The sequence below is a fragment of the Pseudopodoces humilis genome, chromosome 7, assembly GCF_049639895.1.
Source record: "Pseudopodoces humilis isolate 2021_Gansu_Grassland_sample_001 chromosome 7, ASM4963989v1, whole genome shotgun sequence".
Lineage (NCBI taxonomy): Eukaryota > Metazoa > Chordata > Aves > Passeriformes > Paridae > Pseudopodoces > Pseudopodoces humilis.
Window position 1 is genome coordinate 29,401,414 of NC_142206.1, and position 27,522 is coordinate 29,428,935.

At 46.4% G+C, this 27,522-nt stretch overlaps 1 protein-coding gene across 3 annotated transcripts in view; it reads right to left on the minus strand.

The window, feature by feature from the left end:
- The window catches only part of GALNT16 (polypeptide N-acetylgalactosaminyltransferase 16), a 74,296-nt gene extending 47,309 nt beyond the window's left edge, over window positions 1–26,987 (minus strand). For 2 of the 3 annotated variants that reach the window (XM_088058045.1, XM_088058044.1), the window contains exon 1: window positions 26,700–26,987. In XM_088058045.1, coding sequence (XP_087914171.1) covers window positions 26,700–26,903 — 204 coding nt within the window. In that variant the 5' untranslated portion in view covers window positions 26,904–26,987. Of the gene's footprint in view, window positions 1–13,395; window positions 13,441–26,699 lie in introns of those variants that run through there. The other variant, XM_014252165.2, reaches the window with a different exon arrangement.
- Window positions 26,988–27,522: the final 535 nt, after the last annotated feature.

Consider the following 27,522-nt stretch of genomic DNA (forward strand, 5'->3'; position numbering starts at 1 on the left):
CAACAAGGAAAGATTTTTTTTCCTAATGTATTTTCGTTAGTAGGTCTTGCTCAAACAGTCATGATTTTAAATATAAACCAATTCTGCACCAACTCTCCCCATGGTAATCACCAGACTGATGCTGTCACACCTCTCACAGGTAGCTGCACCAGGCAGGTGAGAGGCACTGCACATCCTACAGATGGAACCGGGTGGCAGCATGGCCTCAGGAGCCACACTCCTTCCTGCCTTTGTGCCAGCTGGGCCCAGTACCATGCTGCTTCTGGAGGTTGACCCACAGCCCCAGAGCCTGCATGGACCTTGTCTTCCCAGGAGATAACACCTGAACAGGATCTGACCTTGATGAGTCAAGTAATTTGCCACAATGCTCCACACAGCTCCTCCTCACATAAGCTTTTGAACATCACAGGGCAAGGCTTTAGGCAGGACATACTGTCTGGGAGTCAGGCCCAATATGAAAATGCAAATTGTCTGTAAACCAACAACCAAAGTGACATTTTGCAGAGTGACTTAATATAGCTCCGCATGTCGCTGCTGAATCGTGACCTGGTTTCTTGGAGAATTTCAAGAATGACCTTCAGCTCACAATGTAAACTTATATTTTGGAGGCTTGAAGCTATGAGATCTACTCCCAAAGACTGTACTGACATTCCTTCTGTAGTGACAACAGCAATGGTGTGTGTACATCCATGATTTATTACAAAAATGAGTCCCTTTGTACAAGACCTTCTTCACTCACACATCTTTTCTGCTAGGCATCCAGCCCTGCGGCATGCAACATTGTTTTCTAATAGTGGAAAAACTCACAACCTATTCGTCCGTGAATATTTGAGGCTATCAGGACATTGCCATTTTGTTTAGGAGCCAAATGATATCCTGTTTTAATTGATTCATTTTTCAGTTACTGCATTGCTCCAATTCCAGGACTTAGCAATCAATGTGAACTGACAAAGCCCGCAGAGCTGCACTCTGCTTCTGTTTGGGTCTCCATTTGCAAAGGCATTAAATTCACCTTCCCAACAGCAAATTTAATCAAGGATGCATACCAATGAAGAATCATGCAATGGGCTCATATATGCCTGTCAAATATGAAAAACACCTGTGCTAGGCTATTCAGGCCTCTGTCATTACAGACTTCAATCACGCTAATAGTAGAGTGATAGCAGCCCCCTCAACATCCCCTCAGCTCTGCCATTTAGTCACTGTCAACCAGGAAAGAGCTGGGCACATAAGGAAGAGCAGAACCACCAAAGCATCATAAAAATACACTCAGGACAGGTATTGCCACAACCACTGCTCATGGAAACACAGCTTTGCTGCTGCACAAAGTGCTCTGCAGCCCCTCGCACAGCCCCTAGTCTCATTCTGCAGGTGCAAACTGCAGCAAAACCAAGTCAGTGATAGGGATGATCTTTAAAATCCATTACTCAATCAATCCCTGTCCATTATAAAGGGCATCATCTGATTCTGCACAATGCTTAGGGTCTGTATTGTAACAACATCTTGTAAAGATACAGCTCCTGGGTTATGTTGTTAGGAGAACTCACATATTTTCTAGGGATAGGATAAATTTTTGCTGTCATAGTTGCAAAAAACTAAAAAGCAGATATCTAGAAATTCAAAACACAAAAGGTAAAGAACACAGAACTTGATTTTCAAATCATGTCTGAATGTTTTGTGGTCAGCAATAACACCATTACAGAGGCCTTGGGCTATAGCTGTTTCTTTTGGCCTAGTTTAACCATAAATTTGATCAGGCAGATTTTGGAAGCTGCTGGTTTTGAGCATTTCATTTATGAAAAGGTATGTCTGGCATTTTTCTCCACAGATTCAACTAATAAAATTTTGCCCAAATTCCATTTTTAAAAAGCTCCCAGAGTCATGCAACCCAAGTCCCACTTCCCTCTTACCCAAAAACTGCACTCCCATCATACCAGACTCCTCTCCTGGCCACCTAGCTCACCCAGTCATCAGCTCAGCAGTTTCCACACCATGAGCAAGATTTCACTTTTCAAAGTTCATGTGTGGGTCCCAGCAAGAAATGTGGGTGTCTGTTTCTGATAGCTGGGGCTGTGATCCTAACCTTTGGCTTCTCAAGACATGTTGTATGAGTATAACCAATACTGTCAAGAAGACAGCTTTCCCTTCTCAAGATCCATCAGATGGTTTTTCTTTAAATTCTCCTCTTCCAAAGTATGACAGCTGAGTTTAACCAGTAGGACTGAGTGACCTCCACTCACAACCCTGGACAACACAACAGCCTCACTTACCTCCCATGGCCTAAGGAGCACCAGGCAGGTGCATTTTCCACCACACAGACCTCTTCCACCAAAGAGAGAGAAGAGCTTCAAGAAGCCACTACTGGTCAAAGAACCTTGCCCAGGACTTCACCAGCCATACTAAATATGAATGAAAAATAAACGTAGACGCATCCAGTCCTGTCACAGCTCCATGAAACCCACAGGGCTGCTCATGAGGATGAACATTGCTCAGTGAGCTCTGCTTTCTCCTCTGCACACAAAGCTGCATGAAGCACACAGGCTTTGTCAGTGTTCAGAAGAACACGATGCAGAAGTCTGAGTGACTGTAAGTTACTAGTTAAATTCAGTGGTAAAATTGCCACTGACATCAGAAGAATTTCAGCCACGACAAAAATACAAACAATGAGAAACAAACATACACAGAGTACTCACAGAGGACCTAATTTTCTGCTATCTTTCAGAATTTTGGAAAAATTAAACTGCTTAGCACACTAAGGTTCCCTTTCTAACAACTCCTTATTTGCTCTGGAAAACGGCTCTTGTTTAGAAACCATTTTAACTATGTTGTAAATGGCCTTCATTACCCAGAAGACAAATAATATATAAATTTCTAGCTGGAGGTTGTGGTGATGATGTAAAGATTAAAAGCAAAACAGCTTGTTTGAGGTATGGAGTCTGTAAAACAGCTCATTTTCTCCCAAACAGAAAAAACAAAGTTGAGACATTCTTCACATTTCTGGCTTGCTCTTGTTGAGTTTCAGCATTTCTCGGTCCACAAAGGAACACGGGTGATGAACAAACATGAACAAAGGAAATGTGCTGAGTGGTTTGTTCAAAGTAGATTAAAAAAAAAAAAAAAAAAAAAGAAACTAAAAGCAGAACTGTGTTGCAAGCATCAAAGACATCACAAAATAAACTTTAAAAACCCTCCAAACCCACAAAAACTTGAAAGTACTGTTATAGATGGGGAACAAGATGCAGGAGACCTGTCCTTAGATTACAAAAGGTTACTTAGAAAGAGAAATTAGCTTATAATTCAGCATCACAGCCTGGAATAAGCATTTCTTACCTTAGCAGGTTGAATGTAAAAAGTATTCTGCATGAGTCTGACCACAGCAAGGCCATGGACTGAGAGCACCCAGGCAGTGTGTTCATCTCCATGCCCCGTTCCAGACAGCTTCTCTCTGCCAGTGCTGAAGATGGTCGGACCAGCAACACACCCAAATGCCAATAAAAAGCAGCACTCTTTAGCAGAGCACCTTGTACTGAACGAAACAGACTTAACTGTTGAAATCTTACTTTTGATTAGCACAAAGGCAGCTGCCAGTGAGGTCCCTGCAACCAGAATGTGAGCAGTAGCTCTCATGCCCAGTAGCATTCAGTGCTCACAATCCAGCCAACTGCCAGGACAGCATTTTTCAATCTTTCTCCCTAATTAAGGTACTTAAGCAACATGTACTGATGAAGGATTCTTCATGATCTGTCAATACATACAGCTCTTTATACAGCTGTCACTCATGCAGCTTACAGCTCTCTCTCGTCCCTTCCTCCCCAAGCCAATATAAAGAAGGCATATTTAAGGTTTTAGGGTTAGGCACGCAGCAAAAAAGGCAATCCTGAATTTTAAGTGTCAACACAGAGCTTCTACCATGCATGTCCACTAAAAGCTTTAATCAGCATGACTACACATAATTACATGCCAATGTGTGCCCTCATGCAGGAGACTGAACTCTCTGGAGTTCTTCCTCTGCTTCCCTGCAATCCTGTGCAAAGTACAACAGAAACAAGTGGCATACCATAAGTGTCCAGATAAAGGCCCCACTGATATCTCACACAGGGTAGTTTTAAAAAATTTGAACCCTGAAATCAGACTTGCAACTTGGTCCCAAGGAAGCCAGAGCAGCACTAAGCCAGATAAGTCTGCATTCCAAAAGGCAGCTTCTTTTACACATGCTAGGATCCTGTCAGGATCACCCTTAGACAGGGATGTAGGAAACAACACTTTTCTTTTATAGGAGGCAGCATTTTCACAGAATCACAGAATGGGAAAAGTAGGAAGGGACCACAGTGGGTGACCACAGGGACCACTGCTCCAACCTCCCTGCTCAAGCAGGGTTATCCTAGAGCACATGGCACAGGATTGTATCCAAATGGTTCTTGAATATCTCCAGTGAGGAAGACTCCACAATCTCTCTGAGCAATCTGTTCCATGTGGATGGTCACCCACAGAGGACAGAAGTTCCTCCTCATGTTTAGGTGCATCATTTCCTGCCATTGCCTCTTGTCTGCTGCTCAGCACCATCGAGCAGAGCCCGGCTGCACCCCTTGACACTCTCCCTTCAAGGCCAAAGAGGTCCCCTTTCAGTCATCTCTTCTAGAGGCTGAGCAGGCCCAGCTCTCTCGGTGTTTCCTCATAAGAGAGATGGTCCAGTTCCCTTATTGTCTTTGTCATTTTCAGGTCTTTTCTCCTCTTCAAAGCCAGGCCTTCACAGGACAGGTCTTTTCCTCTTCTAACATCAGCATTGATAATTATAGTAGGGTCCCCTACACCTCTGTAATTGCCATTCTAGAAGTTCCTTCCCTTCTTTTCCTTATCTATCGCCCAGTCCTGCAGTATTTTCCAGTGGATGCTTGTGGAGAGGAAAACGGCTATCCAAGCTACCAAGAAACCCAGTGCCATAGGTATGCTGTGGGAAGATGTGCTCCATCTCTGCCAGAAATTCAATGTGCTCTGCTACTGGTACCTTCCCACTAGTAGGATTTTAACACTGCCCTAAATAGTGGAAAAATGAAAAACACGAATAAAAACAAAGAAAAACCCAGAACCACTGCACACACAAATAAACACCACAGCAGGGAAGAAGCTGAACTCCCTTTGCCTTCTCCCAGGCCTGCCATTGAATGTGCTGCTGGAAGCAGCAAAATGATACTGGTTTCCTTCAACTTCAGCCCTCCAAATGTCTGATGAAAGATGCAGCTATTCTTAAACTCAAACTGCAGGATATTCCAGTGCTGCAGAATGCATTTGGCCGCTCATCCCTCATTGCCTGTATGGGTAGCAAGCAGGCAGTGACAGACACACACTGACAGCCTGCAACTGCTTCTGGCCTGCCTCAAGCAGAGGGAGCAGTAGGTCTCATACTTGGAAAGATCCCAAGGTATCATAAACCTGCTGCTGTTTCCCTTTACAGCACATTTCTGTCTCTGATTGCCTATGCAACCACCAGGGCATAGGCAATAAAGCCCAAGCCTACAGTTAATACAGAGATCTGCCTGCATTTCTAGATGTTTGTTACCATAGCAATACCACAGTACTTTTTAGCTTGTTTTGTTGCTTTTGGGTTTTTTTAAAGCTAGGTCCTTATCTAGTACACACAGAGCCAGTTGCCAGTTATGTGAGAAGGAAACCTCACAGTGTGCTGTGGATGTGGCAGAGCCTCCTCCCTGGGAGCAGGGTGCTGGGAGGAGATGCTCATCTCCTGCCTCAGCCCCACTGCGATCGCAGGGCTCTGCCCACTTTGTTCACCAAAGCCATTTCTGACGCCTGCACCCAGCATGGTGTTGCTTCCTACCCACGCTGATCAGCAGCACATCACTGCACTTCTCACCTCTTAGGAAGCTCTTGTGATTAACTTTTCTCAGAACACCCATCAGGTTCTTAGGAGCATCCACTTTCAACTTCTTCAAACAGCCAAAAGCAGCTTATAAGACCAGCACAAATAATGTAAAGCCAACTTTTCCTTCAATGCTAGAGTTTACTTCAGGGTCTGGTAATGATCTGCACAAGTCTTAAAACAACTATCATAACACTGTTTTCCAGGCCTGCCATATCAACACACAGCTTGGACAACAGCTTGTTTTTCAGCATACAATTTACAGGCCACTTCAAAGAATGTGAAAAAGACAAAGAAAGTTGACTGACAGCTATTTACTCCTCAAATATAACTAACTGTAGTCATGTTCAGAATCAAGGCCACCCACAGGAGAATCCTTCCAGAAGCAGAAAGAAATAAAATCTTTTGCCAGAAGATTTCTTTTATCTTTTTTTAAGAGTCAAACACTTGGTATATTTGGGTAATTTTGGAAAGCTGACACTTTAGCAACCAATGCCCCAAGCTGGTGGAGCAGAAGAGCGTAGCAACACACTTCATTAGAAACCAGTGAAGTTAAACAACAGAAAATCATCTCCCACCATCAAACTTTTGTGAGGTATGTCCATCATAAAATGGAGCAATTTTTGCACATCTGTCTTGCTGATGCACTTGGACTGCGCACAACCCATGTCTGTATGCCAGTTCACAGAGGGTAACTGCCTGGTACGGTTCCTGAAAATGAATAATCACTCCCTAAACACAGGCAGCACAGGTTTGTACTGCAACACTGAAGGCCTGGAATTGACAGATATCTGTCAGTCATGCAGAACAAGAAAATGAATCATTTCATTAGAGGACAGTAGAAAGGTATCATTCAAAAGTTCACTGATCTTTAGTCACAGATTAGGGAAGAAATCATGTTTCTCATTGCAGAAAAGTGATTTTCCTCACTGAAGACAAAATTGTAATATGAGAAAAACTGCGTCAGGAATGGCTGCCTTGGAGAGAGGCAATTGACACAGACCATGCACTGTGGTGAAGGCAATGAAATAGCAATTTATATCTCTGCATTAATCAGTGTCAACGGTTCAAATCCTACTGTGCCAGGTCTAAGACACACTGGTAGGTGTCAAGAGAAAAGATACCTATCTCAAGGAGGCTGATTAACTTGGGAACACTAAAAAAAAATCCATTAAAATCTTAGGGGCAGAGGTACTACAACTCTCATAGCAATCACAAGTAAATGCTCATTCATTGTGGTTCTAGTCAATGGAGTTGAAAGCATTTCACTAGTTTTTGCTGGTGGAGCCTCTGCTGCAAGGCTCAGAGATCTCCTCCAGCTAAAGGAGGGTCTGCCCACTGCAAGCCACTGGTGACTTTATGAAAGGATATATGTGTGAGTGATCCCATCTTGAGCAAGCTCACCCTCACACAGGAGGACAACCTGGCTTGTCCCCAGCTCCTTGATGCCCCAAATCCTGCTTACGGGTACCTAAAACAAGAGAAGCTTGAGAGGAAGGAAAGCAGCTGGGTCCCAGAGCTGCTTGCTCCACCGTCCATTTCTGCAGGATGCCTCTGGGGCTTTTAAACCAAAGGTATTCAAGACAAACCTCTACTTGATGGGGATGGAAGTGCATCAGACAAACCAATCAGGTTTGGCATCTCACTAGGTTAGCACATCAATTCTTTTGGTAAATACAGGGAGGCATTCTGATCTCCAGTGCTTTTGCCCAGGTGTCCAAATGGCTTGCCAGTATTTTGTTTGTACCACTCAAAGAGTAGGAGAAACAATAGATCTGAATTACTACTTTGAGCAAAACAGGAAAATAAGTACAAAGATGATAAAAATCCTCCGAAGAAAAGTCTCCGCAACGAGAACCTCAAAGCTTTCAGTATATACCCACACAAATAACATGCACAAATCTCTCAGACAATTCAGTTCAGAAACTGTGAATGTAGCCATATCTTTGGTTTCGTAGGAAAAAAACAGTGTCCTTTTTTTCCTCATCTGAAAGTGAGGAAGGTCTACAGGGATGTCAAATAGCTGCCGTTCTCTGAAGTCTAGAGCCAGAGGGAAAAGCACAAGGAAACAAAGTTGGTCCTATCTTGCTACTTGCAATATATTTCCCCTCCAAATTAGCTTTCTTCATCCATCCTGACAAGCCCCCTGCAAGCTCTTCCCAGCCCATGTCACTTAGATGCTCTGAGTCAGAGGCTGTCAGACTTTTCTGTCTACAGGTTAACATTATCTCTCTGAGTTACGAAGCCATTTAGGCCAGTGGCTCAGACTGAAAGGCTATTTCCAGCAAGGCTGCTCCAGCTGTCCTTGGAGCTGAACTGAGAGCTGCTAGTCCAACTCTACCTTCTTCCAGCTTTCTACCCTGTCCTCCACTCAGTGCTCAGCTGGAGCTGGGGGTGCAGCAAATGCCCCAGCAAAAGACCATCTCCAACCTGATAACATCTTAACAGATGAAAGATCCTACACTTACTCCCTCACCCATCAGATATGCCTTTAACAGACTCCTCCACTTTTAAGATATAGAGCAATATTGCCAGAAACAATTTCCAAATGACTGATAAATTTTGTAGGAAAGCAGCAAGTGGGAAAAGCATATATAGAACACCCATCCCCACCCTCTGTTTTCCTACACACCCCTTCAATCTCTTCCCAGAGCACTGCGTTAACTGTGTGAAGCAGTAAGTTTTTAACAAGAGGGGGAAGAACTCTCGTGACTTCTTTTAGTTAATAAAGACTTTGTATTACCCTTCACTACATACTTTCAAGTTACCAGGCAAGTAACAGACATCATCCCTCTCATACTCCCCGGTTAATATCAGGCTAACAACAGCAATTTTCTTTGCAGTCAACCCACCTGAAGCAAAACATTCACCTCCACCCAAGTGCTTTAACCTTGAGTACAAACATCATGGCAACAGAGCAAAAATAGTTTTCCTCAGGGACCACAGCCAGCATCTGGTAGAGATAACCCGGCTTTTGCTTCTCCTGTTTCCCCTTCACTCCTTCCAAATACAACTAACATCCCTCCATGTCTTCTCAGTCCAGCTATTGGAAGATGACCTCTGTCTCTAGACCTAGCGGGGCCCACATCTCCTGCAGGTATGGGACTGTACTGACTCAGCCTCTGCCTCTCTCACAGCCCAAAGGGGAGGCACTACCCAGGGACAAGGAAATACAGGCATTATTTGCAGACAGATGGAGGGACGTTTTGGTAAGACTAGCTTCTCCTGTGTTTCACGACCTCCCAAGCAGTGACCCTACCAGCAGCTGACAAAATCTGGCAGAATGGCATAGTTGCTCATCGTAACCTGCAGAGCAAAATATAAGATTAGTGCCTCCTCAGAGCAAGAGGAACATAATAATTGCCTGCAGGCTCTCAAATCAAATATTCTCACTTCTTTCAGCAAGCCACCACAGCTGTCTACCCCTTCTGCCATTTGTGTGGTCCCAGCAAGATCTTTTGGAGGACACAATCAATGATGTTCACAAGACTGCAGTCATGTCTTGCAGCGCCCTTGAGAAATGATTAATGCTCCCTTTCCATCTCAGCTTAAAGAGAAAACTGCAAAGCACAAAACAGCTTCATCAAACATCTACTTCCAGATCTACCCAAGTCCTTCACCCAAAAAAGACCTTGCTAGTCTAAAACCCACAGTGTTTTATTTAATTAACTGCTTCCAGCAGTGCAAAGCAGTCACTGAAGGGAAAGTCTTCATTAAACACACAGACAAATATTTGTCTCCTCTCCAGTAATACCATTGATGACCTAGCTTTTGTGCTTAAAGGACAGAAGCAGCTGAAAATACCAGCTTTGACATACTGTGAGAGCCAGAGTGGGATTTGGCCCAGTACAGTACAAGTGAGCCCACCTGCTACGACACTGGCCTTCTCAAAACACACTTACTCCCTTCTCCCTGTGAGCTGCCTATGTGGGCTTTCCCACCTGCCTCTGCCTGCCACACTGGTGCTGCTCCCCAAGGCCCCAGGGTTGAGGGCAGAGTCTTTGCCAAGTTAGAAGAGGGCTCAAAACTCATGTCTGAGACAGCTTCCATACGTTCACATCCTTTTTAGTCAGGGAAGGAAACATTTCTCCTTAGCCATCTGTTAATACCATGATATCCATCTGGAGAGGAAGAAAGGAGACAAACCAGCTAAAAGAAAATTTCCCCAAGGGGATAAATGAGGGTTATTGGCTAAAAAAAACACCAAAATCAATTCTGCAGTAGTCCAATAGCTCCTGTCTTAGGAGGACGGCCCTGCTGCACCCCCAGCAAACATTTGAAATGAGGCTGATGTGCTTTGCAGCCTGCAAGATGTTCTTGCTTTATTCTCTGCAAAAGACACAGACCCTTCAAAACCTGAAGGTAAGCAATTAACCCCTGGTGCTAGAAGCTAGGTTTCACATAGAAGAACCTAATAAGCCATTTTTAATCTCTAATTCTTGAACTTTGCACAGACAATGGACTTCCTCTTCTTTGGATGCTTCCAAAATGGCATGCCTTGGCCACCTGAGGGAGGGCAGAGAGAAAAAGCAGGGTGTAAGATGTACCCCAAACCAAGCTGTTAATTTTGAAATTATCATAGCAAATTATTTTTTTGCACTCTATCCCTTCCTTTCTAGTGGCAGTATGGGAGAAGAAAAAGTAGATGTTTTAGGAGGGGACTGCTGTTAAAAATTTAAACATGCAGTGATTTTCCCCCTTTATTCCCACAGATCTAGATATTTTTGAATATGCAAGTTTTAAGCATTTTCTGGTCAACAGATAGCAAGCCTTGTGGAACTACCTCAACTCAAAAGTCACTAGTTCATTAACTAACTAAAAACATAATAATGGTAGCACAGCAATGTTGTAAGGAACTTCATCTTTCTGCAGACATCAAGGATTGCCAATTTCATAGAAATAGTGAACAACAACAGACACATTTTTGAGGATGTGATTAATCTGTATCTGCTGCTATAATAACAAGAGAGAGATGCCTATGTTTATGATGAATTCTTCTAATTAAGAACCCTGTGTAAATGGCATGTGTTTCACATGAGGGATGTTATCTAAACGAGGAACCAAGGTCAAGGGTAAAATTCAATTGTATAGCTAGGAAAGCACAAATCACAGTGACACTCTTCCTTTTGCCAGGCAGGAGCCAATGAACCATTCCTGGACAACTCATTACTGTCTGCCTCATTTGAACCACTCATTACAAAGGCCTTCACCTCACAGCATTGCAAGATGTCCCACGTGCAAATGGAGACCTGAGAACTCTCAGTGCTGCCTTCTAAAGACAATGAGGAGAGGCATCATCCTGGGGGGGGGAATGCATGCTGGCACTGTGCATCAGCAGGGTATAGTCACTTCAATTTTCCTTATTACCCCTGCCTTCCCTGCAGAAGAGCCATGACTATTTAAACATGCACTGAAGCTCTAAGGAAGGGGATGTCAGTTAAATGCCCAGCGGGAAAGACATTCAAAGAGAAAGTCAATGGAGCCTGAGCAATCAGTGTAAATCAAGACTTTAACCTTTCTGAGCCTCCTTCAGACTTTTGATCTGTAAAAGAAGATGCTTAAATACTTACCACATTTCTGAAGAGTCAAGTGCACATGACCTGTCAATGCAAAAAATGTTTATTACTGAAAGTACCAATTGGAAGTGTTTCAGTCTTATTGTCTGTGGACTGTTTACCCTGCAAAAACCATTGGGCAGAACAGATGCCACTAGAAATCTGTTTAATGTAGATATATGGATTCACTTTCAACGTGTACATCTGTAGCAGATAGATCCTTAGCTTGGTGCAATATCCAAGTCCTAACTAATCTGACACTAGTAATTAAGTCATAACTACAGCAGCCAGTACCCCAGCTTCTGGTGCATAAAACTGCAGTTTCTGTTTATTGACCAGCAGAGAGAAATCTGGCTGCCTGGCAGCTGAATCAGATGGGAGCAGTCCCTTCCCAATGCAGAAAAGAAAACTTTCAAGGAAAATCATCCTCTCTCCACTGCTCTCTGGGGTAATGCAATTAGGCCATGACATACAGACAGGTCATTTAATACAATAGGAAAAAATCCACTGATAGCATTTCCCCTGCCTGAATGGAAGGCAGGCTGTTAAATTATCTCTAAAGGAGCAGACAGGCCTCTCTAACAGCAATCCTCTCCTCCCAAACCACACATCTCTAAAGGCTAGCCAGCTCCAGCCCAGTCACATTGAATTCTACTCTGTAACCTCAGCATTCTTAGATAATCTTTCCTGCTGGTTCCAAACACTGGTTCCAATCTGGTTCAATACAGACTAAAACCATAGCATTGTGCTTGCTGCATTTTATTTTGGCAACCTATTTAATGGGACAGGGGAAAGCAAGAGCTATCAGATGGTTTCTGTACCTCCCAAAGCAGACCAGAAGCTCCAGAAGCCATGGAGCCATTTCTGCTGAAGGCAGCATCTGCACAGAGGCTACAGTTATTTTAAGGCATTATTAAGAGTCTGTATTTCAGTGAACATTCAAATATTTTAAACATATTAAAATAGTTTTAAATATATTTTAATACTTCCACACTTTCTCTGTACTAGGAGAACACTAATAAAGAAGTCCTTGCACTCCACACTTCTTCATGCACCTTTCTCATCCCAAGGAGGCACCAAGCAAGCTCCTCCAAATTCAGATAAGCTAGTTCAGCAAATCAAGGAGAAAACTGCCATCACACTCTCAGAAATGCACCAAATCAATTTCATTAAAGCTAACAGATTTTTTTTAAAACATGTTTTTGAGAAATACACAGTGACAAGTTCTTTCAGTTCAGCACTCACTAAAGCACAGTATAAATCCTTCCTCCTTGTCAGACTTGAGAACAGACAGCTGAGCTGCCCTCTAACATCGAAGACATTCCCATGCAGTTGTTTTTCACACGCTCTTTGGTAACTCTGGAGCTACTGAACTGGCAGGAGAATTGCACATAGTTCTTCTGGAAGCACAACCAATAGGGAGCCTGAATGGCACCAAACAGGCGGGGATTATTTACTCACCCTTTTCAGGAGCAAAGGTATTTCTTTTTAGATCATCAGGCTTTTGGTCTATTTTGTCCATCTTTTCCCCTCAAGTAAGTCCAAAGAGTCCACTTCTGCTTACAGGGCAGAGCCATTCTGCACTTAGACAAAAACCAGTTCTTCAGAACCAATTGTGTCCCACTCCCACTACCCCAACAGCACCATGTGGAGATATTCAAGAAGCAGTAGCAAGCCTGTGTCAAACAGGACAGACTTACCGAAGGATGAGTTGCTTGTACTTGTTAGGAGCTTTCTCAAAGTGGTATATTGCTGCTGACCTAGAAACATTACTCCTCTGATCAGGAGAGCTGCTCTCCAGCATGCTGCACAGAGTGGGTTATCCAGCCCAGGTACAGGCTGTACCCCGGGGCCCCACACTTAGACTGCCAAATTTTCCCTGCTTTCATTACAGAATTATTGGCAATATTGCCCAATATCACTCGCCAAAACAACCATGGTAAAGGCCTGGCCATCTACTTATACCTTTTCATCTTCCAGCTGATGTTGTCCAGACTGCTGGAGCCTGAACTAGCCAAGTATCCCTTCTTAGCACAAAGCTGGGTCTGCAGTGGCAGCAGCAGATGCCTGACATTCAGATTCCTATCTGAAGAAAAACGAGAACAACAAGCTAAATTTACCTTTGTAAACTTCTGCTCCCACAAAAGCAGACAATGTTGAAGCACTTGCATTTGACTGTTAATAACTTGTGGGGAAAAGGCCATATGCCCAGTCAGATGGTAGTGCCTGTGACAACTTGTGCCACATGCCACCGGCCAGGCATATCTCAGCATCCAGCACTCCTGTTTTCATCTGTCTGCACAAAGAACTGGGTAGCAACTCAATAAATTAATACATACTACAAACGCCAGGAACATACTCCCTGATGAAAAAACTCTTGTTTTCTGCAGAGAGAGAATGATTAAAAGTGTTACAGTGTATTTTCCACTCCGAAGGGCAAATTACACGGAATACTGGTTTTAGCTCGTGGTTAAGGACGTCGTTTGGCATTGAAAACAATGTAACATGGGGAACCTCACTTTACCCTGATTAAGTTGGGACTGTAAGTCTTCAAAAGCAGAACTGAGAATGAAGAAGCACCATCCCCCAAGGACTCCTACTGTTGATCAGCCCAGACAGTTAAGGAGTGTTTCAACACCATTCAGCAGCTGGGCTGAGGTGGGAGAAGCTGAAGCCCAGCTTCCAGAGCTCAGCAAACACCCTAAGATTTATTCCAGTACAGCCTGGCGAGGCAGTTAATCATTATGAGAAGTCATGTTGCTATGTGGTAACAGGATTAATGATTAACATTTACTCATCACTTAGAAGTTTTTTCTAACCTGTTTCTTGTCCTAGCAGCTTATTCTCAGATGCTACTTCTTCCCCCAAAATGAACATGCAAAACGAAATGCACACCAAAACCCAAGTTGGCATTTGAGGTAACTGAGGCAATCCCGGAGAGGGGATTTCCCAAGACATTCCCTCCAGCCACAATCCAAATTTGTTTCCCTCAAGGTGTCCCAGCCCACTCAGGTTACATACAATATGTGCCATCACTGGTCACAGAAATTACAAGGGCTGAGGAGGTGGTCCAAATATATTATCAATGCAAAATGTAATGAGGGATGGCCAATATGCATTGAATATGTGTTGGTACACAATTAATTTCCAAGCTGTGTATTGACCTGGCTTCACTGGTATTTTCATCAGAGTTAATAACCACAGGTTAGCAGTTCTGAATAATGCTTTGTTTCCTTTCAGCAGAGCTCAAGGCTTAATCTCAGCTCTCCATCGGGGAATGAGGGAAAAAATGCTTTCTATCCCCAACTCTTTATCTCATTCATGTACAGAGGTTAAAAATCCCAAGGCAGAAGCTGTCTTTTCTGTTCACATTTGCACAAAAGAGTCTGGATAGCCAAAGAGATTTGCTGATAAACTGGAAGCACCCAGCAGTACAGGCCTTGTGTGAGGTCTTGGATAGGAGCAAGACAAATGGGAGATCTCATGCCACTCTTACATGCAAATTGCTTGAAAAAGGATGGCAAGGCAATTGGTATCTCCAAGCAGGCTTGTGGCAGCCCCTAATAGCTCATTATTCAACTAGTCTCCCTAACTCACTCTCCCTTCACAGAAGGACCCCAAACATGTCCCTCACCTACAGAAAGAACCTGCTACAGAGACACACATCCAGCTGTGAGCTGTGCACTCCCCTGGTACACCCCTAGGGCAGGGAAAAGGAGTTTTCATAGAGAACAGCTTCTCCCCACGTCTCTCCATTTGCACCTGAGCCCTCAGCATGCTGCCAACCCTCACTCCGCTCCTGCCAAGCAGTTCCAGGTAATGGATGGAGTCACCTCCATTGCAACCCAGTGCAAATCTGATCTCTGCATTGCACAGATGCTGAGCCCACCCCAGGATAAGCAGCATCTGACTCAAATGGCTCCCAACTGACAGGCACTGATCAAAATGCATCTAAATTTACCCCCATCAGATATGGGACAGTGATATGGGAATTTAGGAAGAAAAATATTGAACAGAAAATTTAAAGCAAATTCTGGCCCCAGTGGAAATATTTTCCGTTCAAATTCGACTCACCTACTCAAGACCAGAAAAATACAAATTGCCTCTACTGACTTAAAATAACCTTCTGGCAACATGCTTCATGGCTGTCCTTGCCACAGAGAATGCTGAAGACCACACTTTAAGCTCCATACAGGGTTAGCAAATTAAACATGGCAGTGGGAGGTGTATTTCTAGCAGAATTATAAAAGCACTAACAGAAAGCTAGACAAGAAAATTGATGATGTATTGCGGATAGTCAAAATTTACTTAGTCATTATGAATCTGTCACAGACATCGTTTAGCAATTTCCTGGATATTTAATAAATACCATGTGCAGCATTATTTCCTAAGTTCTTAGATTCACTGCTACATGAACTAGGGAATGGTCCAAACCCTGCATTTCTACTTTGTAACACTTTTAAGTGTTCTTCCAGGGTGAACAGCATCACCCAGCTACACCCCTCCCCTCCTGTCCCACCAAAAAACAAGTCAAGACACTGCATTTAAAGTTTAGATCCTGGATTCTGCTGAAGCCAAGCTGAAGGGACTGTGCAGAACCGTGGACTGGGTTTTCTGAACACACAGCACACTGGCAGGAGCGAGTTCCTCTTGCACACTGGTGAACTGGGGAGCCTTACACGGCTCCTGTGGTACAGGAGGTACAGAAGAATGAGAAGGGAATCCCTTCATACACCCAGTTCCCATCAGTGCAGCTGCTGGTCTTGCCCAGCTGAGTGCCCGAAGCCCCTGCTCATGCCTCCAGGCAATCTGTAGACACAGACTAATGCCGGTGTGTGGGGCAGCTGCCGCAGCCCAGCAGGTCACCAGCATCCTGACAGACCCTGCAACAACTCCGGCACAAGAGGGTAGGGAGAGTTTTCTCACCTTTTCTTCAGCACTTGCAGTGGTGTTAATACCTGTTTATCCATTCTTGGCCATTCTTTATGATGTCTCTTAGGAGATATTGGGCAAAAGCAGAAGAAAAATAGAGAGCATTCCAATCCCCTTTAAGCACAATGCGACAATTTTAATCCTCTAACTAAAAGTAAAGAGGGGGAAAAATGAGATGGACTGTGACAGGTTGGAAGGACTAAATCCCCGTTAACTAGGGCACCAAGATTTAAAGGGCTCAGCTTTGCACATATCAAATGTCTCTCACAAGGTCCTCACAGAACACTGTCCTCAGTGCAAGTGAAGAACCGCTGCTCCAAGGATGCTGGTGGAGAACACTACTGCTGTGATGTTGCCATGCCATGACTGATGCATCCAAGCCCACAGGGGTGGCAGAAGGACCCAGGCAGCCCTTCTGAGTCACAGATACAAAGGTAACAAAGGTAAAACAAAGGTACCAACCACACAGGGCAGTAATGCACAATTAACAGCTGAACAGCAGCAACAGAGAGAATAATGTAGCCATAAACCTGTATTTCACATTAGCCCTGCCACACACAATGATTTGTATCACCTCACCATGTTTCCTTTCAGCTCCAACATCTTTGCTGAAAGCGAGGCTTTGGGCCCAAGAAAATTAATGAGTAAATTATTTACAATGCATAATTTTTAATAACACTGTAAGGAGAGTGATGCAGGCAGATCAACAGATTTTTCCTGTTACCTGATGTGACTCAATCTGTATCCTGTGCTGTAGGGACAGTATTTGCTTTCACTGTTAACCACCTCCTCACGACTCACCTAACATGTAGCATGAGATTGATGGCTGTTGAAGGACCTGATCTGAGCCAGCAGTCCAACTACTCGCTTAAAATCCTTTCACACTCAGCCAAAGGCAGCTTTTGATAGGTGCTTGGGCAGCTTCTCCAAGGCCAGAGCTCACTTGACCTCATCTCATCATTTCCTGGCCTGACAAATTCACAGCTAGTCCTGATGGAATACTGATTTCCCAACCCTTCCCAAAGTTTCTTTTGGGCTGCCCAGCCAGTGTGGTCCAGTTTTCTCAGCACAGACTGGAAATGCACCAAAATGTCCCACGGGACCACTCAGCTAGCAGAGATGGCACAGCAGTCTGGCATTCCAAGGCCTAACAACCAGACCCAGACTACCCAAGTACAGGGAGGATACAAACAGATGCCAAGTTCATTCAGATTTCCTCCAACAGAACTTTTGAAAGGGTTACCTCATTGCAGAGCATCCATTCTTCTGCTGCCAACCCAAGCTCACTAGAAACACCACCCTGCACCCAAGCAATGAGAAAAACACCTCTGTGCTCACCCCAGCTTGCCCCTGACAGAGAAGCCAGCTCTGCAAGTGAAGCACCAACAGGGATGTGGCAACTGAACACCCCTAGGCCAGAGATAGGGTTATGCCCCTACCTGTTTGTCAATGCTCCTGCCAAGCCTTCAGAGGTCACTTTGAGAGGCTGTTCCCTACCTTTAGGCATAAAACAGGTAGTTCAGCCAAATGGAGACATTTCAGAAGGTTGGGAGATAAATGCAGCCAACTCCATCAGCAGCCTGGTGGTTGGTAATTCCTACCACACAAACAGATCTGAATAAATCTCATTGAAAGGTACAAAGGAAAAAAAAATCCACCACAAAAGACATGCATATTACAGCACCTGGGAAATACAGCATGATCACACGCACCAGGACTTGGCAGTGAGCACTTACACCATTCACAGTTTTTAACTCCAATACTCTACTATTATTTTTTACAGTTTCAAAAGACTACAGGGAACTACATAAGAAGCACACAATTGTTTCAATTTAATTGTGTGGAAGTGATGGCCCCCATTTGCACTGCCACTGTATCCAGATTCCTGTACTCAGAGACTAACTGACCAGTTACCCAAGGAGCTGCACTGCTTTTTTACAGCTCTTACACACTCTTCCTTATTCATTACACTTTTTACTGAATACTTGGTACCAAAAGGTACAAAGTTACAGCATAGCATTACTGGGCATGACACTCTCTGGCAGCAAATACTTTGTTCAGGGCACTCAGCATGCAAGCAGATGGAAAGCATCATTTTTCCAATTTTGTCCTGCAGAAAGATTTTCACAGAGAACCTCTGAAGACACTTTCATTGGTTAGAAGCACTTTTCCAGCCAAGCCCTAGCTGTTTCAGGGCAGTCATCCAAAACAATAAAGGCAAGAAAAATAGTCCTTTTTTTTTTTCCTCACAGGCACACAAAATGTCTGATACAGATTTCAGCACAGGTGCTTTCTCTCTCTGCTGTTAAACAAAGCCTCCTCAAAAAGATCATATTGCAGCATACAAGATGAAAAATTTGTTAAGTGTGAGAATTGAAAACAAGAGGTTAAAGCAGATAATTTTCTGCAGCTTTAGCTGAATGTCATCAGTGACCATGCTGTAACAGTTAGAAGTTAGAGCACTGCCCCAGACCAACCATGGCAGCCTTGAAGCCTGAACTGCAAAGTCAACCCTCCAGCTCCACCATGGCAGGACAACCAGCCAAGCATCATCTCACCAGTCAAAACAGCTTCCCAGCCCTGGGGCAGCCGCAGGTGGCAGCTTCATTCACATCCTGGGGATGCAGGGGGACACCAACAGTGCTGTGAGACCTGCAGTGGCACTGCAGAGGGAGCTGAGGCAGGTCTCTGCAGGGATGATGCCCCTGAGGGAGCTGAAAGAAGGTAGCACCAAAGGAAGCACACAGCTGCCTATCAAAAACCCGGTCTCTACGAACACTGAGAAATTACCCATATGCTCAAAGCACGTAACAACACAGGTAATTTCTCTGCAGAGATAGGGCCTAAGAGACCACTATATTATTTTTAACTTTGTTTTTGATTTTGTTTTAAAGGTACTGCCATATATCTCACTGTCTCCACAGCCCCAAGCACAACTGGGACATGGAAATCTGAAGTGGACAGCCCACCTCTAGTCCTTTTTCACTTTTATTAGTTGCAAGAATATGTGCTTGTAAAGACATAGCAAAAGACAGCAGTGGGTAATACACAGCCTTTTCTAACAAATCTTACTTTTCAGTGCATGGAGCAGCCCGTGCTGTGTCTTCAGCACCCTCCTCTTGCAGCAGATCAGCCCTGCTACATTTCTGCTAATCCCGTTCCTTGTTCACAGGATACACAATGGGGGAACTCAACCAAATATTTTGCTGCGGTTATCTCTCTCATCTCCAGCCCTTTACAAAACCTGCAAGCTAAGCTGCCCAAAAGCTCTGTGAAGTAGAAAAAATTTTCATTTTAGACTTTGGGGAAACCGAGTCATATGAAGAGCCTGTAAGGAAGACGAGTTCAGCTCAGTCAATAAGGCAGCTCATCTCCCACTCCACAGGTCTCACTGTGGTTCAGTCTTTACCTTAATGGAACAGTATGGGATGTGTTGTGGATCATGGCCTCTGCACTGGGCATGGACAGACAGAGCAGCAGTGACAGCTGACAGAACAACCCCAAAGAGCCCACAAGCCTCCTGCAGGAGCAGTCAGGTAGGGCTGGAGAGCAGCGTACACAGCCAGAACAGGAAAGAGAAAGCAAGGTCCTGGGACTTGCACTGAGGTGACATGGAATAGGTACAACCAGCTGGCATTCTGTGGGGAGCCAAAGAAGAGCAAGAGATCCCACCTTGCTGGGCTCTGCCCTGGGGCTTCCCCTGCAGAAGTGAGACAATGCAGAGGTGAGCCAGGGCCCCCTGCTGTCCCTGTTTGTTTCATTGCCTTTGTGTTCTGCATGTTTTTCTAACAGGAATAATGAAGTCAGTTTTCAGTGCTCCAAAATGGGCAGTCCCAGTTCAGTGCCACTGAAACAAAACATCTTCTCCCCTTACCTTTTAAGTGACTCTCAACCTGCCTGCCTCGGGATGAAGTGTCTGGACCAGGTTTCACCATGGCAAACAGCAACCTGAGATGTCTATCAAAGCTTTCTGTTTCTAGCAACACTACTAAATTTTTAGTCTTTAAATCTTAAAACTTAAGACAGTTTTATAAATGCAAAGACAAATCTAACTGAGGAAGCAGCTGCATACTAACGAATGCTTCAGCTCTCTAAAACTTGCAACTGCTTCACCCAGTGATTTAATGAAAAGACTCTAGTAAAATAAATCATGTTCAGGAGCACTGCACTGGGCCTTCCCTCACCTCTACACACTGTCCCAGTCTGCCCAGACCACCATGTTCCCAAGCCCCAGCTACCTCACTGCAGCTACAGCATCATTTTGATTAACAATTAAGGCAGTGCTTCCAACTGGATTTTATTAATATTACTATTGTGAATAATTTCTTTTATTTTTCTTTTATTTTTAATCCATCATAAGGGCCCCTGGGACAAATTAAATAGAAAATCATTTTCTGCCATTTAGACAAACAGCAGCCATTTCCCAATTTTTAAAACATAAACACAGTAAATAGAATATTAAACGGTGAAGCTGACACTGAATCTTCCTCCTGCAGTAATACCCTTAGAGAAAAAGTTAGCAAGTCATCCTTTCCCAGGGAGTTGGCACAGGTCCCATGTGCCATAAGAGAGATGCCACAGAGATCCAAAAAGATCAGTGCTGCAAGGGTCTGGCCACGGCAGGAATGGCTGTCACAAAACCCCAAGCATTAAGGACTGTGTGTCCCCCACCCTGATACAAACTGGGAAGAGCAGAGGCCATACAGGTGCTGGGAAGAGCCAGGCAGGTGCTGGATTTTGGCAGTGGAACAGGCCAGGCTGAACAGCACAGACAAACCCAGCAACTGGCAGGGACACCCTCACTTGCAAAACGGTTGGCACTGCAACCTGCAGCTTCCTTTCTATCTCATGTCCAACACCTCAGATATCTGCAGAGCCACAGGGAGCAGAGCTGTTTTGCAGGCTGGTAGGATGGAGAGATGAAGTTTCCTCCACTTTAACTTGAAAGGAAGATGTTTTAAGAAAACATGAGCATTTTGTGAGCTGTTGAACGTGGTAACTTCACTGGTTTGCTCACTGTATCTTCCTGGCCTCAAGCTCCTGCTGCTGCAGCTGTGGTGGTCCACAGCCCTGGGAAGACCACAGAGCCTCGCGTGCTCTGTGCACATGTGTGCAAACACAAACACTCAGCATAAGAGCAGAAAGAAACCTACAGAGCCATATGTCTGATCCTTGCCCCAAAAGGCAGGAGACTCAAGAGGGACCAACCTGCCACGAGTAAAATGGTAAGGAAGCTGCTGAAATGAACTGTGACGCCTCATTAAAAATTAGGCCTTTTCTCTCCATAGCACAGCAGGTCTGAAATTAAGCCTGACAATATGCCAATGCAAGGAAATAGTGCTGATCCCCCTCTTGTTGGGTTTTTTAATATATTTAGGATCCAACTCAGTTTCCAGAGTTACATGCCTGAGGCTACAAGACCTGTCTCCAGGCAGGCACACATGCAGGTGCTTCATGGGACATGAAAAATGGTATCATTTAGCAAGCCATGAAAGTTGCAGCTTATCCCAGCTGTGAGGAAAACAGCATCCTCTGAAAGCTGCACACAGAGAAAATGTGATGAAGGGACGAGAATAAAATCATTCATGAGCACACGGTGAACATCAGCCAGCACCTGCTCTGTCAGATTCAGACACCCAGGAGCCAAAGGCAACACAAAGCAAGAAAAGCAGAGTGTGCAGTTAACTAGGTGTTTCAGGGTCTGAAGAACATACAGCAAGATGGTCTTACTTGGTGGCAAATACAAGCATGGCTAAATGCGCCAGTTTGGCAATTCAGAGGAGCAGGTAAAGCTCTGCCTGCTTTCTGGCTAAACAAGATGTGGGAATTAAACAATTGACATCTTTCCTCACCAACTTGTTCTTTGCCTACACACACCACCTGTTCTGAGCAAAGCATCCCAGTGGAGTCTCCTACTTGCTGTCTCACCAGGCAGGTGACATGCAGCTCAGTGATGTTTACAGAGCATTTAGAAACCCTTTGCTACAAGGAAAAAGGACGCCTTGATCTCATCTCCCCAGGGCTCATTTTTCACGGTTGAGCACAGAGGTAGGGAGCAGCCAGGAGGGCTCAGCTCAGGCAACCTGAGCCAGCATTACAATATAGGGCCTCTCCACTGCCAAACTGGCTCCAGTGGGCTCACAGAGCAACTACACAGGTCACAAAAGTTGGCAGCACGAAGACAAGAGACAACATACCGGCTCCAAAGAGCAATTGACACAGATAAGAGGCATCATACCTGCTCCAAAGAGCAACAGGGCATCAGCCTAACACAATTCAGAGCATTTTAATAACGATACTTTTGTCTCCAACTTCCAGGCACGTTGCTGCTTCCCTGCCACCCCAGAGAAGTCAGCAAGCTGGAGAACCCCGTGGGCAGCCTCACATCCTGCTTTTGACTAGGGAATAGGAGCAAGTACTCCCACCCTCAGCTCACAGTCAGCCAACGGAAAAATTTCTCTTTCAAAGCTGCCTACCAAGCTTTGCCCACATTGCAGCAATGGCCTCGCTCTCTTCACTGGGACACAAGTGTGCTGGGCGAGCTTCCCATACTGCAGTCTTTAGGCAGGGAAGAACAGTGCCCTGGGCTCTGCTCATCAGTGCCATACTGAAACAGATATGCAGCACATGGTGAACAATTAACCACCTGTATATAGTGCAGGAATGATGTCAAAGCTCTTCCAAAGACACATAGCACAGGTTCTGGCCTTTGGAAATTTCCTGGAGACAGACGACCTTTTGCCTAGAAGAGACAGCAAAGAGTCCAGGGAAGAAGCTCATCTTCCAGAAACACACAAACCAACTGTCAGAGCTCTCAGGGCTCCTTCTAATCAATATCAAACTATGCTGTGCTCCAGAGAAAAGAATGCACTTCTAGGAGTGTGGTACTCACTTGTGTTTCTACCCTCTGTGGTAAGTGGAAGAAGAAGCATGCAGGGGCCCGTCGTGTCACCAAGTGAGCCCTGCCATTTGGCAATATCTGAATTTTCATTTCAAGCATTTGTAGAGCCTGTTTGTGAAAAGCCTATTGCAGAGAGGGCAAATGTCAAGATTTCTGTATATAAAGCAGATATCTCTAAGATCACTATTACTGCATGAGCTGCTTCTGGGACACTGATCTCTGACAGCTCCGTGCCCCATCAAAGATTTCCCTGCTGACTCCAGGAATCAGACATCCAGATTTTAAGTTCAAAGTTGTGCTAATAAATATGAGATCAACAAATAAAAAACAGTTTCAAGCTGAGACTTGCAATTGACTACGGTGTTTACCTGAGGTGATTTTTATTCTTCACATTAAGAGAGAATAGAGAAGAAAAACACAAGCCCAGAAAGCACTTCAGTTTTTAAACACATGCAATACACCTTCACTTGCCCAGGATTTGAAATGTCATAGCATAGATGCAAGAGCAGAACTCTTGGACTCACTCACCCAAAAGAAAGATTTTTTTCTTTTTTCCAGACAGAAAAGCAGCCAATTTTAGAAAACTGAAAAAATATTTTTCCAGAGACCCATAAGTCACATGAGTCACCCTTATTTGCAGATGAGCCCAAACCTGAACTCCAACACCATCATTCATGCAGAGCAGAGGAAACCAGAAGCTGGTTCAAAATGGGCAGTTTGTCTCAGTTGCTCTGCAGAAAGACAAGGAGGGACAGAGAAGCGTGCAGAGCACAGGCGCGCCTCCCCTTATACATGACTGCCATCACAAATTAAGTCAAATAATCTGACTTTCAGGGGAATGAACTCAGGGTTGAGGGCTCTGCACTGCCAAAGGACAGCTGCTTCTCTAGGTTCGTTATTTCTCCAGCAGGGCAATAGAACTGGCACATTTCCCATGCTGGCTGGGAGAGGGTGGTGGGCTGTGCTGGGGAGCAAAGCTGGCCGCATGCCGAGAACCATCCACACAGCTACTGGCCCGGCCTGAGCAGCCCTCAGGCTCACACACACAGCTTAGACCATGAGACCCACTGCTAGATGCCACGTCCTGAGGGACAGAGCTGTCCCCAGATCTCCACCAAGCTTCCTGCCCCATGCCCACATGCAGTCACTTCCCTGCTTCTGCCCCAGCAGCAGCGCAGGCAGAGGCCAAGGCTGGGACAGCTCGTTGTGCACATCGCTGCTGAGCCTGCTGGGCTCCCCATGGCCACAGCACTGCAGAGTTACAGGAGTACACATTCTGCATTTTACCACCTTGCCTCTCACGGAAACCCCTTGGGAAACCTGCATGCATGAGGCAAAGCCCAAACACCACAAACCCTTCTGTTTCCCTTCTCTAGGCAAATACATCATGGCAGGTCAGGATGTGAAATTTCCACCATGCCCCACCGCCAGGTGCATCAGGAGAGGGTCCTCCATCTCAGCTGCTACTCAGAGCCCTGCTGGGAGGGCTGGCACATCCTGGGACCCCAGTTACAGAGGGATTTGAGATGCAAAGGGTGATTATTTTTCCTTGCTAAGGGATTTCAGGCATGGAGCAGAGCTGGAATGATTTACACGGTTTTGAGAGCAGGACCAGATTTGGAGAGGCTGTTGCATGGCATTATGTCTTGTAAGGAGAGGCTTTGTGGGTTAGCCATGAGTACATACTGCCTTCGCAAACAGCAGCAATATAACAACGTGTGGCACTGCCACAGCATCTTCCTCAGGAGGATTTTAAGGTGCTTGGCAAACGATACGGATTCATGTAACCTCACAAGCCCTCTGAGAGGGAATAAAGTAAATGCTATAAAAAACCAGAAGGGATAAGCGGGGGAACAGAGAAATAAAATTGCTAGAGCAGCATGTTCAAGCTCACACAAGAAATCAGAGGCTCAGGGGGAGCTTCCTCTGCCACTTAGGTGGAATCAAAAAAAAGCAGGAGTGCTCCAAATCCTCCGTTTGTCCAACTCAGCCCTGGCCAGCCTAAGAGCATTTCCCACTGCACCCAAAAGCAATAGTAGCATTTGCACAGAGCTCCTCAGCGTACTCATTTCCACAGCCCTGCTCCACAGAAGGTCCAGAGCAGCCTGAACTGCCGGCAGCCCCCAGCCCTAGCAAGCAGCAAATAATATAAGTGCTCTGCCCAAGAGCCTCAGCCTTGACTTTTGACTTTCAGCAGCTGCAAGCAATGGCCAAAGGGCTCAGCTGAAGAGTTTCCACCCTGCTGCCTGAGGGCTGGGGCTGCTCTGACAGCATTTTCCAAGCATTCACAGGGCTTCCTAAACACTTGTACACACACTTCCCATTACCGCTTTACAGGTGAAAAAAAGCGAGACAGAGGCAAAAAAACTCCGGTGCCAGCCAAGGAAGGACGCGGGCAGCCCTGGCGCCTGGCCCCTGCTCCGGCTCTGACCGGGCTGCTGCTTTTGTTCGCTTCCATGTGTGCGTAACCAGCTGACAAATGGATTCGCAGCCAAAGAGTGACACACAGTGCAGTTCCCGAACTGCTTCAGCTGGATCACTCCTGGGAATGGTATTGCTGGGCCACTTCTTGCTCCAGGGGCTGATTTATTTTTTATGAAGCAATTGCCTAGAGTTGGGAGAGCTTTATTGATGCTATTATACAGGCTGAAGGAAGGACAAATCATCCCCACGGACAGAGCAGAAAGGTCCTCATCATCCTCAAGTTAGGAGCTCAGTTTTATCCCCCTACTGAGCCCAAGGAGAGCAGAGTGTGGGGCTTTCAACAGAACTGAAGTAGCACATCAGGGCACTGCTACCACTCCTCGGGTTAGGAATAAAGCCCTGGGGGCTCCCACCATCTCCCTGCCCAAAGCCTAGCCTGAGCCCGACTCAGAGAGACAGAAGTCCCGAGAGGCACCCAGGCCCCCCATCTGGCAGCCAAGTGGAGGGGGCCGAGGCAGAGGTTGGTACCAGCGGTACAGTCACACGCATCCCCCGGCCCGATGCTCGGAGCTCGGCTGGCCGGAGGAAGGGATTGTGAGAGGTCACGGCTCTCAGCTGGTCCTGACGGCAAAGCACTGTGCTCACATACATGCGTGCGTGTGTCTGTACATATCTGTAGGTGTGCACCTTCTGAACGTGAACCAAAAACCTTCCAGCTGTTTCACGCGCCTTTTTCCCTGGCCAAGGGCAGCCGCTCTCAGCCGGAGGAGCAGAGCCCGGGCTGAGAGCGGCGGAGACAACTCGCGAACACTTTACCCACGGCATTACTCTATTCCCCCGAGAGTGCCCACCCTGCTCCCCGATTGTAGCGGCTGCCATGGTGACAAGCGCGAATGCTAAAATAAACAGAAAGCAACCCGAAGGCAAAGCGCAGCCCTCCGCCGGCGGCTCCCTCCCCGAGCATCCTCCCCGCCGCGGCAGGACGGGATGCCGGCGGCCGCCGCTCACTCACGATGAGGGGGATGGTCCTCTCCTCCCGGCGCAGCTCCAGCCTGCCGGCCGCCCTCTGCCCGCTTCGGGCGCCGCCGCTACCGCCTCCGGCGGACCTGCCGGCAGCCGCCGAGCGGGGCTTGTTGTCCTGCCATAAGTAGTAGAAAGTGCCCAAGATCCAGGCGACGGTCAGGATGGCGATGGCATTAGCCCTGATCCTCCTCATGCCGAGCGCCCCGGGGGAGCCTGGGAGCGCTGCCTCGACGGGCAGGGGCGGCTGCGGGAGGAAGAAGAGGAGAGGAGGAGGCGGCGGCGCGGTCCCCCCGCCCGGCACCGCTCCGGCTCCGGCTCCGGCTCCGGCCCCGGCCCCGGCCCCGGCCCCGCCCCCCCACCGCCCAGCCGCCGCCGCCGGGTCCTAACGCCTCGGCCGCTCCGCCGCAGGGGGCGGAGGGCTCCGCGCCTCCTCCTGCTCCTCCTCCTCCCGGCCTGGCCGGCGCGGGGAGCGGGGCCGGCTGCCGACGGGGATGCGCTCGCCGCAGCTGCAGCGGGGACGGGGCGGCAGGGCCGCCGTGGAGGGCAGCGGTGACACGGGCTCAGCCCCAGGAGATGGCTGCTGGGACGCGGGCGGCTCAGCATCCTGCCCTCCTGCACCGCTGCCCCGGTGGGACTCGTGTGTAGTCGTGCCCGTAAGGCAGGTGGCCAGCGAATACACCGTGGCAGCCCGTGGCACGCGGGATCTAGGCACCCACTCCATGGAGACGAGCCCATCTCCCACGGAAGCTGTGGTGGTTGACGGGAGCAAGGCTCTCGGGCTGACAGTGGAGCTGCCCGAGCACCCGCTCCCA